At 35.8% G+C, this 20114-nt stretch overlaps 1 protein-coding gene across 7 annotated transcripts in view; it reads right to left on the bottom strand.

Moving 5' to 3' along the window:
* Positions 1-20114, bottom strand: part of LOC105475574 (glucocorticoid induced 1) — a 131339-nt gene that overhangs the window by 93050 nt on the left and 18175 nt on the right. The window contains exon 2 of one of the 7 annotated variants that reach the window (XM_011730950.3): positions 1316-1421. The exons of the other annotated variants lie outside the window; for them this stretch is intronic. Within the exon in view, the coding sequence (XP_011729252.1) occupies positions 1316-1421 (106 nt within the window). The remainder of the gene's footprint in view (positions 1-1315; positions 1422-20114) is intronic. 7 annotated transcript variants of the gene reach the window in all.

Here is a 20114-nt window from a genome sequence, read left to right as displayed (position 1 = left end):
GTCATCCTGTCAATTTTCCCCATTATATGTATATTTACACTAATAGCCCTGTTGTATGATCAGATGAAATGTATGAACCATGTCCCAAGGAAAATACATTCATGTTAAATCTTACATACATTTCCAGGGCTTCCACAGACCCTATGAAGCCTATCCATTTTATATAAATCTGCATATCATCTCATTGCCATTATTTTAATTAAGACTCTCATTCATGTCTCACCTGAACTGCCAGTTTTCTAACTGCTATCCCTGTATCCATTTCAACTAAATTTTACAGTGTCATGCCCAAATAGAAAACATTTCCATGGTTAGTCATTGTCTTTAATTTAAAACCCGTATTATTTAGTATGACATAATAAGCTTTCACAATTTGGGTGCCATATGCCTCAATGTTTAATATCTTGCTATTCCATAATCCCATGCTAAGCATCACATGAATGGCCTGTGTTTTTCTAAAGGTAAAATACACTCTTTCTGCCTCTGTACATTCTACTTCCTAAGCCTAGAACTCTCTTTCTTGTTTACTTGGCAAATCCATTTATCTTCAAGACCAGCTCAGATGTCACACTGACTCTGTGAAAATTTCCCCAATGCCCTTTCCTCTCCCCTTCCAAGATATACTTGCCTGTCTCTGCTTTCAGGGCACCCTAAGCCTGTTTCTCTCCCCCATCAGAGCATAAGTTTAAACCCTACAGACTAAATAGGAGTCAACATTCAGTACTCACTTAATAAATATATTCACAGCTATACAAAAATAACATGCATAAATAACTTTATATTTTAATCCAACTTCCTCATTCACAGACGAAGAATTTGAGGCCTAGAGGGACACTGAACAAGAGACGCAAACAAGGGACAGAGGTAAAAAGAACCCAAAATCTCTAGACATTATACACAGTTCAATCAATCTGCCATAACTTCTCCTTTCCATAGGGGTATCACAAGTATCTCTGTTAAAAATTAATCACACTGAATACCGAATCTATAAGGAAACTATAGAGGACTTTCCATATATCCATCCTAAATAATGTACTACTAATGTGCATTCTATGATAGATCCAGCAGATTTACAGGTTCCCAAGGCTAAGAGTCTTTTCAGAGTCATATCTCACATCAAAAATGCCTTCCTCTTTACAGAGGGTGAAGAAACATTTATTATTGAATGCTGTCCTTTACCTTCCTGAAATCAGAATAGTTTACCAGAAAAACAGAACAAAATGCATGTTATCATATTATGCAGATAATAGCTTAGAACTACAGTTTTTATTTTTTCCTTTGACCCAAGAATTGTAAGAAAAGATCTGAAAATTACCAGAGTTCCTCTTTATCTGTATTACTTTAGCTCCAATTGTATTGTACTGAAGGCAGAGAATCCAGTGGAACCCATTTCTACTCTTTGGAATTACCTGAAATTTTCCCTGTGACCAAAAACATGGTAATTTCTTATAAACATTTCATAAATCAAAGAGAAGGTATTTTATTTTCAGAATATATAGTTCCTTGTCTTATATATCAATTGAATTAAATTATAGAATATAGGAATAATTATCAGTTTTATCTGTTACAGACTTAGAAGAGTATTCTAAAATCTTTAAACTACTATTGAGTTCTAAAAATTCTCTTTATTCTTTGCACGTTTTTGACCTTTATATTTTAGTTCTATATTATTTATCACATATAGATTCTTTTTTTTTCTTCTTTTATTATACTTTAAGTTTTAGGGTACATATGCACAATGTGCAGGTTTGTTACATAGGTATACATGTGCCATGTTGGTATAATGCACCCATTAACTCGTCATTTACATTAAGTATTTCTCTTAATGCTATCTCTCCCCCAGTTCCCCAGCCCTACGACAGGCCCCGGTGTGTGATGTTCCCTGCTCTGTGTCCAAGTGTTCTCATTGTTCAATTCCCACCTAGGAGTGAGAACACGCAGTGTTTTCTGTCCTTGTGATAGTTTGCTGAGAATGATGGTTTCCAGCTGCATCCATGTCCCTACAAAGGACATGAAGTCATCCTTTTTATGGCTGCATAGTATTCCATGGTGTGTATGTGCCACATTTTCTTAATCCAGTCTATTATTGATAGACATTTGGGTTGGTTCCAAGTCTTTGCTATTGTGAATAGTGCCACAGTAAACATACGTGTGCATGTGTCTTTACAGTAGCATGATTTATAATCCTTTGGGTATACACCCAGTAATGGGATCGCTGGGTCAAATGATATTTCTAGCTGTAGATACTTGAGGAATTGCCACACTGTCTTCCACAATAGTTAAACTAGTTTACACTCCCACCAACAGTGTAAAAGCGTTCCCATTTCTCCACATCCTCTCCAGCATCTGTTGTTTCCTGACTTTTTAATGATCTCCATTCTAACTGGTGTGAGATGGTATCTTGTTGTGGTTTTGATTTGCAGCCAGAAGAGAGTGGGGGCCAATATTCAACATTCTTAAAGAACTTTCAACCCAGAATTTCATATTCAGCCAAACTAAGCTTCATAAGTGAAGAAGAAATAAAATTCTTTACAGACAAGCAAATGCTGAGAGATGCTGTCACCACCAGGCCTGTCTTACAAGAGCTCCTGAAGGAAGCACTAAACATGGAAAGGAACAACCAGTACCAGCCACTGCAAAAACATGCCAAATTGTAAAGATCATCGATGCTAGGAAGAAACTGCATCAAATAACGGGCAAAATAACCAGCTAACATCATGTCAGGATCAAATTCACACATAACAATATTAACCTTAAATGTAAAAGGGCTAAATACCCCAATTAGAAGACACAGCCTGGCAAATTGAATTAAGATTCAAGACCCATCAGTGTGCTGTATTCAGGAGACCCATCTCATGTGCAGAGACACACATAGGCTCAAAATAAAGGGATGGAGGAAGATCTACCAAGCAAATGGAAAGCGAAAAAAAAGCAGGGGTTGCAATCCTAGTCTCTGATAAAACAGACTTTAAACCAACAAAGATCAAAAGAGACAAAGAAGGCCATTACGTAATGGCAAAGGGTACATATAGATTATTGACATCAACATTACAGCTTATATGCATCACTATTATAATTTGTCCCATTAATTATTTTTTAAATTTTATCATACTGAATATTATGACCCCTTTCTGCTTTCTTTCTGTTAATTTGCATGGTATTCCCACCCTTTCATTTACAAGCTCTTAAAAGATTTTTTATGTGTATCATAAAACAAAGTATGTTTTTATACCTTTTGAAAAAAACATTGCAGCAAGCCTTCTGATTGTACAAGGTGAGCTTATCCCACTTATATTTATTGTTATAACAAATCTGGTTTACCTTGTCATGTAATTTTTTCCTATTTTGGAACGTTTCCTTGCTACTTGCTTTCTGTTTTATTGTTTGTTTCTTCTCCTTTTATCTTTACCTCCTCCCCACATCATAGGTAACTTGGAAGACACATAAACTGTTTCTAGTTCTATTAACACGACTAGAAGTTATTTATGTTAATTTTTAAAATATTTTTCCTCATGATAAATACCTACTAATTTTAGCAACACTGGGAAACAGAAAAGTAACATCTCCCATAATCCAATTTATAATAATTTGTTTAAAATTTTAAAGTTTACTTTAAATTCCTTCCACCATGAAGAAACAAAGGACAACAAACTGTTGAGAGGCAAAGCCAACATTTATCAGTTGACCTCTAAATTTAAAAGGCCTATATAAAGGTCAGCTATAACCAGTTAAGGAAACACCATTCTAACTGAATAACTTGCGCCTCTACTTAAACTGCTCCAAACAATTTGAAAAGTTGTATGTAGTCCATTTAATTATTAAAACTCCTTTTAGTTTAGTAAATAAACAATAGGAACCATTTTTAATGGTTTTTTTGAGGGGGTGGTGTTAAATTTATTTTGTGTTTTCTACAGATGGTCTCGTTCTGTCACCCAAGGCTAGAGGACAGTGGCATGATCGCAGTTCACTGCAGCCTCAAACTCCCAGACTTAAGTGATCCTCCTGCCTCAGTCTCTTGAGTAGCTGGGACCACAGGTGCGCATCACTACACCCAGCTAATTTTTTAAACTTATAGAGATGAGGTCTCACTATATTAACGAGGCTGGTCTCAAACTCCTGGGCTCAAGCGATCCTCCCACCTTGGCCTCCCAAAATGCTAGGAATACAGGTATAAGTCACCACTCCCAGCCTTGTTCTTTTTAGACACAGGGTATTGCTCTGTCGCCTGCCCAGGCTGGAGTGTACCGGTGTGATCATAACTCACTGCAGCCTGGAACTCCTGGGTCTACAGTAGTTAGGACTACAAGTGTGCACCACCACATCGGGCTAATTTTTAAATTTTTTGTGGGGATGGGGGTCTCGTTGTGTTGCTCAAGATGATTTCAAACTCCTGGCCTCAAGCAATCCTTTCCCTTTAGGCTCCCAAAGCACTGCGATTACAGGTATGAGTCACAATACTTAGCCCATTTTAATGTTTTATAATGAGTTAAATACATAAATAATCTATAAATGAGTCCCTTGGTCTGTATAACAATACTCTAATCTATATTTACTTTCACTTATTTACTCTATATTTACTTAATTTTTCTATTTTTTATATATATATGTGTGTGTGTGTGTATATATATATATATATATATATTATTTATTTATTTTTTTTGAGACGGACTGTCGCCCAGGCTGGAGCGCAGTGGCACGATCTCGACTGCGAGCTCTGCCTCCCGGGTTCACACCATTCTCCTCCCTCAGCCTCCCGTGTAGCTGGGACTACAGGCGCCCACCACCGCGTCCAGCTAATTTTTTATATTTTTAGTAGAGATGGGGTTTCACCGTGTTAGCCAGAATGGTCTCGATCTCCTGACCTCGTGATCTGCCCGTCTCGGCCTCCCAAAGTGCTGGGATTACAGGCATGAGCCACCGCGCCCGGCCTATTATATTTTTAATCATTGAATCTTTACCTATCTCTTTAAAAAGATCACACACTCTACCCTTAGTGTTCACTTTCTATAACTACTCTGTCCGAACTGTGGTCTTCAAATTATTTTGACTAGGTGTTCCTATTGGTAAATATATAGGCATGCAGTAATGTGTAGCTGCTTCTTTATGAACTGGATATCTATGATATTGCTAATATGTTATATATTATAAAACAGAAAAATATAAATGTATATGTAGGAAATAAAAAATAAAAATACAGAAATATTTTCTTTCCGTACCTCAAAAAATAAATTTTGGGGGGCAATAACCTATTTAGAGACATTAAAAGTTTGACTATACACTCTAGAAAATATCCTGCTGCAAAAAAGTCAACCAATTCTTTGGAATCTGTGACTAGCAGCCAAACTTTTCGATTTAATAAATTTAAACATGCAGTCAGCTCCTTCAAAAGGTCATTATCTATTAATAAATTAAGTTTTGGCCATGGCAATCAGAACCTTAAAACCTAAATACAAAACACTCTAAGGTAGAATGCTTAGGAACACTAGAAACTAAGAAAGATAAAGTACAGTATAGCTTCTTCGGAAAAAGACCCAACCACACAAACAAGGCATTTTGCATGCAAATAAAAGTTGAAAGTAGTTACAATAAAAGCTACCTCCTGAGCCAGCACAGTGGCTCACGCCTGTAATCCCAGCACTTTGGGAGGCTGAGGTGGGCGGATCACCTGAGGTCAGGAGTTTGAGACCAGCCTGGCCAAAATGGCAAAATCCTGTCTCTACTAAAAGTACAAAAATTAGCCGGGCGTGGTGGTGGGCGCCTGTAATCCCAGCTACTCAGGAGGCTGAGACAGGTGAATCGCTTGAACCCAAGAGGCAGAGGTTGCAGTGAGCCGAGATCACGCCATTGCACTCCAGCCTGCGCAACAAGAGCGAGACTCTGTCTCAAAACAAATAAAAATAAAAATAAAAATAAAAAAAATTTAAAAAACTGAAACCAAAAAAACTACCTCCTCAAAAATATAAGTCTGAAAAAAACAAAGTAGGCTCTCTTACAAAACGAAAGTGCCAGAGTAAAAGCAAACCAGGCTGCTCTAATATATAAGTGAAATTTAGATTTTAATAATTTAATTTCATTAAATAATTTAACCCTGAGTCTGAAAATTTTATAAACTAGCTATAATATTCTATAGCTACTTTATTTATTTATTTATTTGAGACAGAGTCTTACTCTGTCACCCAGGCTGGAGTGCAGTGGTGTGATCTCAGCTCACTGTAATCTCTGCCTCCCAGGATCAAGTGATTCGCATGTCTCAGCCTCCCGAGTAGCTGGGATTACAAGTATGAAACAACATGTCTGGCTAGTTTTTGTATTTTTTGTAGAGACAGGGTTTCACTATTTTGGTCAGGCTGGTCTTGAATTCGTGGCCTCAAGTGATCTGCCCACCTCGGCCTCCCAAAGTGCTAGGATTACAGGTGTGAGCCACCACACCCAGCCTCTATAGCTACTTTATAAAATCTTTAACAGGTAGTCAGTGAGGTTTTCATGACGTTTAACTTCACTTATTCATATTAATTCAATCTTTATTGAAATCAAAATACCAAATTCATCAAGAACAGACTGAATACAAGACATTAAGTTGCTTTTCTTCAACTTTAAAATATCTGGAAATGATATAGTTCTTAATCTACCTAAGATCAAAAATAGCCAATAAATAAATACAGGTGGGGAATTTTCCTGTTATTGGTTCACTAAGGCTAAGCATAAATTTGCTAAAGCTCAATTTTATTAATAGAAATTTACTTTATTAATTCTGTAATGAGAAGTAATACCTTGAAAGCTATAGTTTTTAATGTATTATCACCACTAACATTAATTTTCTCCTTGTCTCGCAGTTATAATGATTTTCAAAATAAATTTCAAAAAAAAAAAGGTAACAAAATAACTGAGAATACAGGATGTGGAAAGGTGACTGGTATGTTTTTCTACCCAATCTGTACCCAATATGTACATTAATATTTATCATCCAATAGAATTATTACTAGATTTCGTTTTCCTAAATTAGCATAATCTAAGCACTTCAACAGCTATTAACAGTCTTCCTTCTTGGCATATAGAATGATGAAACATTAGCCAAATACATGGGCCACATAAAATAAAATCACCAAATTCAAATGAACTTCACATAAGTGACAGAAAGGATACTAGTTGTGAATATGCTATCTGAAATAAAACTAAAGAGCAAAACTGAAGTTTTCTCAGTGTGGGCAGAATCTGAAACACTAATCAACCAAACCTGGAACCCTGCCACACACGCAATCTAGAAAACATGCAGAAATGACCATATGGCTGCCCTGCAGAATCTGGAAAGAAACCAATCAAGAAGCTGACAAGAAAAACAAACATGCTTCTGACCAAATGAGGCCTGACAAAACTCTGTAACCTGAGGTCCATCAGGAATAACAAACCAAAAAATGTAGTCAGGCAGCTATTTAGGCATGATTCTCTAAGTTATAGCTCACCCAATAAACTTATGTCAAATGACACACAAGTTAAGACATTTAGAAGGAGGTCTTCAATCTATTTTCAAAGAAAGCTCAAGCGAGTATCTTTGCATCAAGGTTGAAAAGAAAACTTCACTAATATGGCTAAAAGAAGCCTGGTAACAAGCACTGAAAAAGTACACAACAAATTAAGATGGAGCTCTGATATTTGGAATACATTTTTAAAAATTACATATATGGCAAAAGATATTTTTTAAGTTCATTTTCTTGGGGGGTGGCAGAATGATAGTCCTTTAAGGAACTTTAGCAAAGTAGTAATTAGTAGAAGGAGATTCATCAGCCTTATAAATTTCAAATGAATTCTGTTAATTCCAAACATCTAAAATCCACTGTGACTAATGAGTTCATATACTAATCACAAAGTATTAGCAACTACAAAAACAATTAAAATAACTGCCCAAAGGTGGAAAGTCATATTGTAAGCAAAAGGAACACAAATATTCCTAATCAGAAAACAACATTTCACAAAATTCTGTGAATTTAACTTCTAGTTAAAGCACCGAAGTTTGGAAAATTTTTTATCAAACGAGACAGACTCACTATTACATCTCAACTTATAAAGAAAAACTGTTTTTAACAAAAGCACAACAATAAAGGTTATAAAATGGGCTCTCTCTCCTTTTTTCTGGAGACAGAATCTTGCCCTGTCACCCAGGGTGGAGTGCAGTAGCACGATCTCGGCTCACTGCAGCCTTGATCTCCTAGGCTCAGATGAACCTCCTGCCTTAGCTTCCTGAGTATTTGGGGCTACGGGCAATTGCTACCACGCCCAGCTAATTTTTTTGTATTTTTTGTAGAGAACAGGGTTTTGCCATATTGCCCAGGACGGTCTGGAACTCTTGGGCTCAAGTGATTTGCCTACCTCGGCCTCCCAAAGTGCTAACTAATATTACTGGTCACACACCTTGATAATTAAGTAGGGAATAATTTTCTCAATATATGACATACAGGAAAAAGCATTTTCCCTCAAAATTTGCTTTTTATTTAATGAGAAATAGAGGTAATGAACAGAAAAATATTAACTCTTCTAGTACAGGATACTACTAAAATTTTTCACCTGCTTTTACTTGGGATTGATGTCCATACATACAGAAATACACAGACATACATAAAACACAAACACACATACTCACATACTCTCCATATTTGTTCACGTAACAGTTTCACTTCAAACACTAATACAGAAACACAAACACCGTTAGTGTTTGAAGTGAAACCATTACCTTGACAAATATGAAGAGTGTGTATGTGTGTGTGTGTGTGTATCTCTATGTATATCTATGCAATACATGTAGTATTTTCTGTCCATTAAAGAGTAGTAAGTCAATATTCAAGACAGTTCCTTACATAAAAGTTTTGTCAAAGTATTCCAACAATATGAAGATGCTGACAGAATAGATTTTAACGACAGACAGACAGCAATGAAGAAAGCTGCTACACTTGAATGTCCCCTCCAAAACTCATGATGAAATTTAATTACCACTCTAAGAGGTGGGACCATTAAGAGGCAATTAGGCCATGAGGGCTCTGCCTTCATGAATGCATTAATGTTATGACAAGAGCAGGTTGTTATAAGAGCTAGGTCAACCCTCTATTGCTCTCTTGCCTTTCTACCTCTGTCATGGGATGACATAGTATGAAGGCCCTCACCAAATGCCAGTACCTTAATACGGTACTTCCCAGTCTCCGGAACTGTGAAAAATGAATTTCTTTTTTGTGAAAGTGCCAGAGTAAAATTAAATCAGACTGCTCTAATATATAAGTGAAATTTGGATTCTAATAATTTAATTTCATTAAATAATTTAACCCTGAGTCTGAAAATTTTATAAACTAGCTATAATATTCTATAGCTACTTTATTTATTTATTTATTTGAGACAGAGTCTCACTCTGTCACCCAGGCTGGAGTGCAGTGGTGTGATCTCAGCTCACTGTAATCTCTGCCTCCCAGGTTCAAGTGATTCTCATGTCTCAGCCTCCCGAGTAGCTGGGATTACAAGTATGAACCAACATGTCTGGCTAATTTTTGTACTTTTTGTAGAGACAGGGTTTCACCATGTTGCCTAGGCTGGTCTGTGACACTCTGTTATAGCTATGCAAAACAGATTAAGACAACAGCCAAACACAAGTTCAAGGACAATACAGATGGTTCCACATTTACGATATTTCAACTTAGAATTTTTTGACTTTCTGATGTGTTTATCAGGATATAACCCCATAGTACCTAAGTCAAGAAGCATTTGGACTTATGATAGTTTGATTCACAATTTTTTGACTTTACAATGGGTTTACAGGGGTATTAAATGCATATTTGACTTAAAATTTTTTTTTTCAGGATGTAACCCCATTGTAAGTCAAGGAGTATTGCCATCTACCACATAATAATGTCACAAAATATCTCCATAAAAGACAAAATATAAGTGAGTTGGGAGAAAGCATAAAAAAGTATTGGGCCATAGTGGTATCAGAATCTGTGTGAGAGACAGCAAAGGAATGTACCCAGGCTTCTGACGGTTCAGAGAACAAATTCACTAACAGGTAAATGTAAAGGGCCAATCTAGAATAGTAGCTAAATTAGGAGGAGATTCCACACAATCTGATTTGCAAGTGAAGGCAAAAGGACATCAACTCAATAAAGTCTGAGATACTAGAGCAATATGACTATGCTCATATCTAACAAAAAAGAACTGCTTCCAACATGGAATCCAACAGTGAAGAGAAATTACTGGGAGTCTAATCAAAATTGAGCAGACAGAAGCAAAGAAAAGAGAAGGTTGAGAAAAAGTTGCACAATGGAGTCAGGGAGACAGCAGAATCGAGAATTTTTTTTAAAGTCATTTTACAAAAACAATAAAAGTGGGAGCACTACAGCCTTGAAGACAGAAACGGTATCATGAACTGTCCACCCTATTAAAAAGTACAAAAAAAAATCATTTTACTTAAAAGAAATGAACAATAGAAAAGAATAGCAGATTCTTCCTAAAGTTATCATAAGGGAATAAAAGCATACAAAGAATAAAAGATGTCCCTATGAATAATGAAAGCATGCCAGAAAGACATACCCATATAAGATGAATATTGTGACCTAACATTTCAAAGTAAGCTACAAATCCTTTTTTAAATGACAACAGTGATGAAAAACCTCAGTACTTAAAAAATATTCAGAAATGATGTGTTTGACAGCAAGGAAGATATGAAAACAGAGGTGATCAAACTCAGCAAAAACTTAGAAAAGATATCAAAACTTATTTTAGGGATGAAGTCTAAGTTACAAGAAACACAAGAATGAATAAACACAATGGGTAATGCCTTAACAGAAATAGGAAATGGTAAGAAAAAAACTATAGAATTAAAAAAATGAGGAGACAAGATTTCAAGAGAAATTAATATGTAACACAGGCAAAGAAGGTCCAACATATGTGTACAACAGGAGTCCCTCAAGAAATGACCAAAGGAACAAAACAAAAAATACTAAAAACTATAATTTTAAAAACTCTCCTAAAATAAAAGATAACTTGAAAGACATACTGAAAGGACATACTTATACCTGGGGAAAATAATCAACATACCAAATATATTTGATAAAGCTAAAGTAATCTTCAAGTATAAAGGTCACAGATTAAAAAACCTATATCTGAGTTCTTGCTATAGAACTAGCAAGGACTTATGGAATATTATTCCTATAAGTCTTTCCTGAAAATCTATTAGAGAATGCTCTTCAATCAAAAGCCTGGAAAGGAATTAACCTAAGAACTGGTGGAAGGTGTGAATCATTCAGTTAGCACCTTTGACAGAGAAGAGAGCAGTAGTATGTTCAGTATCTCTATGGGCAAGTCTTCCACCACTAAATGGAAGAAATGACCATAAAAGGATAGTAAAATTATACTGTTTCCCTCTCAACACATTTGAATTTAAGACTATAGATTTCCAGAATGTTTGATAACTAAATGTGAGTTATTAAATTCTTTCTAGAGTCAGATATATATATACACATATATATGAGAGAGAGAGAAGAGAGGCAGAGAGAGAGAGAGAGAGAGAGAAAATAAATAAATTTTCATATTCCTCCAATGTTGTTGAATTGGCTAACCTTGGAGAGAGAAGTTTTCTTCCTAAGTAACCTAGTAAAGAAATCAGCTCCCACTCAATCTAGAGGGGAAAGTAACTAAAATTGGAGGATTCGCACTAAAACCATCAATAGATTTTTGCCTATTCTCTCCCTCCAAGCCTGACACTCACAAAGTTCCAAGTGCATCCTATGGAAGTCTATAGCAAGAACCAGGAAGGGATTAAGAAATAGTAGTTCCTTTTATGGAGAAAGATATTTACCACGAGAAATGCTGGGATGATGGGCTAAAGGGGTTGAAGAAAGGGCCATATAGAAAAGATAAAAGCCTTCAGGAAGATCTTCTCCTTGCAATGGGGTAAATCTAGAAGGGCCTCTTAAGGAACAAAGAGAATAACCAGGCTCCTTCCACACCACCTTACCCTCTACTGGACATGTCAATAAAGAATAAAGCATCCCTAAAATTATTTTCAAGGCCAAGAAAAAGCTGATTATGACTATTAATATTATGGAATCTCTACAAAAGGACAATCTAATTATGCCATGTAAAATAATGTATTTAGATAGCTATATGCCTATAATTTCTCTAATTCTGAAAAGTAACATTCAGAATTAGAATGTTACTTTTCTAATTGGAAAATTATCAGCATTGTTATCTCCTATTTGAATAAAGAGCAACAGCTAAATATAATACAGAAAACACAACAGTCTCCTAGACAAGTGAATAGCCCTTCTCATGATATCTAAACTGAAAAGTTGTAGAATTCCAAATCCAAATATATTTTAACACACAATTTATAAACAAAAGATTCAAGCACTTAAACACTTTGCTTATGTAATAATTACAAATTAGCTCGTAACTGCCTAGTAATTGGGTGAAGAGTTAAATCCATGGTTGAATGTAGAAGAGATTAAGGGGAAAGGCTTAGGAAAAAGAATAACTACTTAACCTAAGGTATGATTGCCAGTCAAGCTAACCTACTGCTGCAAAGCAAATAATAAATAGAAATCTGTACTGAAATATGTCTGGATACCACTGATTTGCTTAATGCAAAATAATCTAGTAAATTAAATATAGCCTACAAGCTGTATTCTCCCCACGCCCACATTGTGTCCTCAAATCCAGCAATGGTGAATATGTTGTTTACTAGGAAACACAATTAGCTACACTTTTCTAGAGTAAACCCAGAATAACTAGACTCAACAGAATGAAGGCTTCAGAAATACAGAAACACAGATGTTTATTCTACCATTTACTTTCATATATATTGACACCAAAGAATCAAATATGTAGCTGTGAAGCAGTAGTTTATCCAAAATTAAATGCTTCATAAAGTTGGAAATGGTCAAAAGCTGCAGAAAATATCCTGAAGGAAAATGTCTTACACAAATCACAGTTTTGCAGAGTTCACGAGTAAAACAGAACACAGTAAAACACCAGTCTATGTCTGCATACACAGAACACCTTCCACCTCAACAATTCTACAAATATTGTGTGTAAAAGATTGCCAGAAAGTGTTGCCAAGGACTGAGAGCAACTGAAGAAAGAGAACAACCAGCAGCATAAATAAGTGTAGAACAAAGTGCCATAAAATATTGGAGGATAGCATTATGCTTTATTTCTCTAAAATAGCCACAAAACTGGGCATTATTATCTTAGTCAAAAAGAGTCAATTGATATTACCGATTGAATTGTGCTTCAGTCAAAATGGCACTGTCCAGGAGATACAAACAGACTAGAGTCACAAAGTTTGAGTGTTTACTGTATTTAAATTTTTCTCCTCAACGAACAATTAAAGAGTACTATTCACCCTAAGCGCCCAAGAAATGAGTGAATTAATCTCAGATGATAGTTTTAGATACAGCCTGAATCATTAACAATACCTAGAATACCTGGGGCATTTGGAATACAAAACCGAATAATACCTCCAGATGTACTGGACTCATCTCAAAGTAGGAGGAAAACAAAACCACACCAAGCCAGATAGCTACAGTGGATTTTTTCCTCTCCTCTCTCTCTCCCTTCACTTCTGATTACATTTTTAAAATCCTTTCAATGTGTGTAGTATTACCAGGTGACAAGAACTGGACTATGCATGTTAGGAGCATTATAAATAATGTAGCTCACTTATTTCTCATGGAAATGTCCCATCACACACTTGTATCTCTCTTTTCACCTATATCTCAGCTATTTTACTTTCACTTTAGAATGAGAGAGAAGAGGAAAAAAACTAACATTCAAAATCTGTTTACTTTGCACTTAAATGATTAATGCAAGACTTATCTACCAGGAGGTATGTTCCTAAAAAGCAAGAATGTTGTCATATTTTCATTTATCTGACACCTAGTATATCTACTTACAAAACATTTGTTAAACTTGTGGATATCACAAGTGGTCTCCTTAGCCTTTACTATGAAATAAATATTCAAAAATTTAAAATCGCCTATTCTGGACCTCTATGCCGAAGCAGACTTTTGGGAAGAGCCTCAAGTAGAATAGCTCCATATTTCTCATTAATATTCTTTATGTGAGGCTCATCTAAAATCACTGTGAATAAAGTACAAGACAGTGAAAAAAACAACTTGAATTCAGGTCCAATTGTCATTCTATTTTCCTCATTTATATAAAAGACTACGATTTCTATGCTCTGACATTTTACAAACACAAACATAGAATGGGTTGATGGAGTGTCTCTTGTACTGACAGAGGTACTGCCAACACAAAATTAACCATACTTGTCAATGTGACAGATTAGATAAGGAAAGACAGGAACTCCCAAGGTTAATTTTCAAAGTGGCTCCAATAGCAGCAGCTAGTGAACTACCTTCTTCAAACTCTAAAGTACAGTAAGGGTGGTAATGCTAGCAGCTACAATTTAAAATTATAGCTTTATTTTTATAAAAAGTTAGTGCCTTATCACAATAAAAGCCCAATATGCATTTTATTACCGAGAGATTGGTTTTCACATGATCATTTAGGAATTCAGACTTCATTCATCTTATGGCTCCACCATTCCATTAGGGCCTTGGTCAGAGTCCTTTGCTAGATTCTCTGCATCCAGTTGGCAGATGAGGGAAAAGAAAGAATGAGGAGGACCAAATGAGAATTTTTAAATTGAACAAGAATGAAAGTGTTCTTTATCATTTAGCCTTATCTAACTGCAGCAGAGGTCAGCAAAGAAAAAAATACATAACTGCAAAGGGGGCCAGAAATTACAGCCTAGAAGTAGGCTCAAGTGGGAGAGAAAAGAGGATTAGGTGAACAAATAGCAGTTTACTATAGAAGACTTTTTGTATTATTAATAACTTTATTTGTCTAAATTACTCTTGGAGACAGTCTGAACCAAATTTTAAAGTGACTCCCACTGCATAACCATCATAATCTGTCACCATAAATAAGAAAATCTAACTTAATCACCTACCTTACTCTCCACATTAGGTTCTTAATGACATTTGGTTATTTTCAAAAGTCGCATCTACCCCTAAAAGACAGATTCACTCCAACAGTATTCTAAATGAAATTCTCCAAAGACATTAAAAAAAAAAAAAAAAGGACTTCAAAAAGACTAGAAAACATATATAATTCCCCAAGGTGATCTCTTGGAATAGGTCTGAAGAGCAGTACACTGTTTTTCTTGAAGGATGGTCAGGACTCTGATAACTTATTTAAAAGTTCTTAAGATTTGTCAAAGCAAGGTGGTATGTAATTTCAAACTGATGATAGTAAGTGTGCATTAATAACAATACAGAAAAAAAAAACTCTTTGCTCATCAACATTAAAATATATAACACCAGTTGAACTTTCTGGATCCTTTTAACATTATAAATACAAAAACCTTATTGTAAACTGTAAACTCTTGTCAACAGAGACTCCAGTGCTGCCTTAGTTCTAAGTTTTGGGATTTGGGGCCAAATGGAGATGAAAGACTATATTCTCATATACCAAACATCATCTTACTGAAAGACTACTACTTTCTCTCCAAAAAGCATTATGTCTATCATTCTCATCTCATCTCCAAGATGACTCTCATTCTCTTGGTACTGTTGTTCTCAATTTAATATCATGAGGAAAATAATCTAATTGAAACAATTCATACAAAGATAGTGAGTTTCAAGGATGTCTTTTCAGAGATATGCATTTTAAAAAATAAAATGGTGGCTCACTCCTGCTACCCCAGCTCTTTGAAAGGCCAAAGCGGAAGGATCACTTGAGGCCGGGAGTTTAAGAACAGCCTGAACAACATAGTGGAACCCCATTTCTTAAAAAAAAAAAAAAAAAAAATTAGCCAGGCATGGCAGTATGCACCTGTAGCCTTAGCTACTCGGGAGGCTGAAGTGGAAGGATCGCCTGAGCCCAGGAGTCTGAGGTTACAGTGAACTATGATTATGCCATTACACTCCAGTCTGGGCAACAAAGCGAGACTCTGTAATCAATCAATAAATGACTGTCAACTCAAAAGGATCTCTAAGTAGTAAAATGTCAGGCAATGTGTTAGAGTGAAATAGAAACGTTCAAGTAGAGAAATATATTTGGTGGGCAATGAGATCCCAAACAGTCCAGAATTCCTTCCCTCAAGAAACCAACATTTCAGATGAGATGACAAGTATCTTAAATAGTGACAGTACAATGTAAAGGTATAAATATAGTGCTTTGAATATTCAAAGAAAGTCACACTTGTCTTTACCTGGAAACGTTAGGAATATTTTGCAGAAAAGCATGATATTTGAAAGCTGTTTGCAAAGAACAGTTAGGGGTTTTCAGGCAAAAAGCATGTATATTAGAGGCACAAGTATTCCTGACAGGAAAAATATACCCAAAGAAAGTGAGTTCAGTTTGGCAGGAACACAAGGTACACAGTGGAGGTTAGTGAGATGAGTCTTTTACCCCCAATTCACCAAGGAACCAACAGAAATCTTTCATCAAAATCAGTGTGTGTGCGTGTGTGTTTTTTGAAGAAAAACTGTGCTTAGAGCAGTATAATGATTACATTAAAGATGCAAGACAACTGGCATGGGAAAAGACTTAAGAGGTGACAATTCCAAAAGTCCAAGCAAGAAGTAATAATTAGGACACGGAAAGAATGAAAAAAAAAAAACCCCACCATGTTCAGGAAATAATTCTGAGGAGGTAAGACAAGATATAGTGACCACAAGGATGGGAGAAATGAGGGAGGAGAAAAAGTCAAAGATTATGCTAGTAGGAAGTAAGAACTCAATCCAATGACATTCTAGGTCTGAATATCTCTTAACCATAAAGAATGTGTTCCATCGTGCCAACAAAAGAAGAAACCAACTCCATTTCTGTACCATGTCTCTGAGTGTAAATTTAAGTCATTCAATACTCTTATCTTGATAACTATGCTTCTAATCATATCTTATTACATATGAATCTTTAAAACACATGACTCAAACTTGCAATTATGTAGAGTAAAATCTGTTGAATTTTATTAGTTTTATTCTCAGTAACACAGAAAAATGCACTAGGTCACTTTTTCTTTTTTCCTTTTTTTGAGACGGAGTCTCGCACTGTCACCCAGGCTGGAGGGTAGTGGTGTGATCTCGGCTCACTGCAAGCTCCGCCTCCCGGGTTCACGCCATTCTCCTGCCTCAGCGTCCCAAGTAGCTGGGACTACAGGTGCCTGCCACCCCACCCAGCTAATTTTTTGTGTTTTTAGTAGAGACAGGGTTTCACTGTGTTAGCCATGATGGTCTTAATCTTCTGACCTCGTGATCCGCCAGTCTCAGCCTCCCAAAGTGCTGGGATTACAGGAGTGAGCCACCGCGCCCGGCCACACTAGGTCACTTTTTCAAAGCATGTAAATTGAATACGAATTCCTGTACCAAGAGGATATGATATATTCTGTTTTGTGAAAAATAGGTTGAATACACTTTAAAACTTTTTATGCAGATGGTAACAGGATAAAGAAGATAAAAACCATGAGCAAAACATCTAAAGACAGTTATAATAATACTTTAAAAAATTCAGATTTGTAAACTTGTAGAATGTGTAAGGATCATGTCTGTTTTAACTTGCCATACAGAGGTACCAATTATAAAAATACCCATTTCCAGCCAATAGAAATGCAGTAATTACACTTTTCAATGCCTGTTTCAAGTTTGAATTTAAATACCAACATAATCTTCCACTCAAAAATTATAAAGCCAACCCCAGCAGAGAAAATTATGATGTATTTCTTAAGAAAATTAAACTGCAGATAACAGGATTGCTATTCTAAAATTATATGATTCAGAAGAAAGGATTTACATCTAAACTGATTTATTTTTCTCCAAATCCACACACAACAAACTTATATCGTACCAAATAACTCTGAGGTAAACAGTTTAATCAAGGTGTTCGGCATTGCTTCCAGGAAGGAAATATAACACTATAAATAGTAAACTTCCCTTGAATCACAAGGAAGACATTCAGGAATATGTCTAGTTGGGTGTTCACTGGATTTTTTTAATTCAAAGTTTCAGGATAGATGTGCAGGAAGGACGTGCAGGTTTGTTACACAGGTAAATGTGTGCCCGTCATTGGTTTTATCTTATACAAAGTGAGCAAATCCTAAGTCACTAACTCTCAGTATATTAAAATTACCTAAAGTATTATGCAAACGTGATAATGAACCTCTACTCTGTATGGAGAAAATGTCAGGAGCCAGGGATTATCCAGTGATTGCTGAAAAAGGAATGTGAACTTTAGGGTGCGCATGCTATTGCTCTCTTTCTCTTTCTCCCTCTCCTTCCTTCCCTGTCTATATCTCTCATACACATACATACACCATTTCTCTTGGTCCTCAAGTATATACAGAAACAATAAATTAAAACCAGCCTGTAGAAATATACAATTATACATAAAATCATGATCTACAGCACTAACCATATTTGTAGTCTAATTATGCTTATTGCTCTGTCCCCCTGACAGTGACAAGAGTAGAATATTTTGTCAAAGTTTTTCTTGGAAGGAGAGAAATATGAAGCTGGTTAGGAATAATTTCCTAGGGAATTATAACTGAAGTAATACTTTTTTTTTAATAAGGACAAAATATTCCAGAAAAAGTCTTGGAATATTTATCCAATATAAGCATATCTTTTCAGAGAAATGTGAGAAAATCATTAGTATATATGAGTTATTTCCCTTTTAGGGGTTATTTGAATACCACATTCCTCAGAATTGTAAAACTCAAGACTAGAAAGGGAATGGAAAAGATGTATTCATGTTCATTTATAATAGCTTCTTAGGATATTAATTTTGCTAAATTTCAGTAGAACATTTTATTCAGCAGTGAGAAATTACACTATTCAGTTAATATGTTTTTACAACCTCAGATGAACCTCAACCTTGTATAACTGACTTCCTAAAAAGTTTGTATAAATAACATTTTGTAAATTGGATCATTTTATTTGCACATAAGTTATATACTGTGTAGAGCAAATAACCACCTCAAAATCTGCTTTACAGTTTAAAGTTTTGACATTACGATGAAGTTCAAATTAATATATAATTCACATTCTCCTTACTTGGAGCTCAGTATTACCACAGTCTTTAGGAGGGACTATAAAAACATCAGAATTTTTAATTTGAAGAGCCCACCAAATTTTGGGCATGGATGGTTTAGTTTCTCTAAGTATAACAGACTCAGGGTCAGCAGTGGTGGCTCTCTATTACCAGCAGTTAGGAAGCCCAAGGTGAGAGGATTCCTTGAGCCCAGGAGTTCAAGACCAGTCTGGGCAACATAGGGAGACCCATCTCTACAAACACTAAAAAAGTAGCCAGGCGTAGTGGTACACACTTGTGGTCCTGGATGCTCAGGAGGCTAAAATGGGAGGACTGCTGGAGCCCAGGAGGCTGAGGCTGCAGTGAGCCATGACTGCACCACCGCAATCAGCCTGGGTAAGTGAAACCCTGTCTCAAAGAAACAAACAAAAATTCAGAAGCTGATTCCATGGAGCCTCACTAAATCAAAATTCACTTAATAGAACTTTAAATGTCACTTAGAAACTCACTCTGTGGAAAACTATCTTCTATCTTTTACAACGTGGACTATGCTGACATCACCCATCTTTATCCTACCTATCTCTACCAGCAAGAGCACCCAGCTCCTTCTATTTTGTGTGAAAGTCTAAATCAGTGTTTTTCCACCACCATCACTGAATAACGGGCCTTAAATGAACATAAAAACCATCAGTTACCTAAATTATTAGGCATTTTTACAAAATGGACAACACAAATATACTCTATTAATTTTAACCTCTGTCAGATATTCAGAGGACTTGCATGCCCTGACAATCATTGTTCATGTAGCTGGGTTCAAATCACTGATGTGAACATATATAGCTAAACAGAAATCTCTATATAAACGCTATGTAAGGATTTAACAAATATTCACTGCAAGCCTGGCTTTCTAAACACCAGAAACCATGGTAGATGCCGGAATACTAAAAATGACATGGTATTATTTGGTGAAGCACAGATATGCACCAAAATTACCTTGAATACAGAGTTATAGAAACATTAAGATAAATGAAAAATCATAATTAAAC

This window comes from Macaca nemestrina, chromosome 4, assembly GCF_043159975.1.
Source record: "Macaca nemestrina isolate mMacNem1 chromosome 4, mMacNem.hap1, whole genome shotgun sequence".
NCBI lineage: Eukaryota > Metazoa > Chordata > Mammalia > Primates > Cercopithecidae > Macaca > Macaca nemestrina.
The sequence above is the reverse complement of the archived record's forward strand: the minus strand, read 5'-3'. Positions and strand labels throughout refer to the sequence as shown.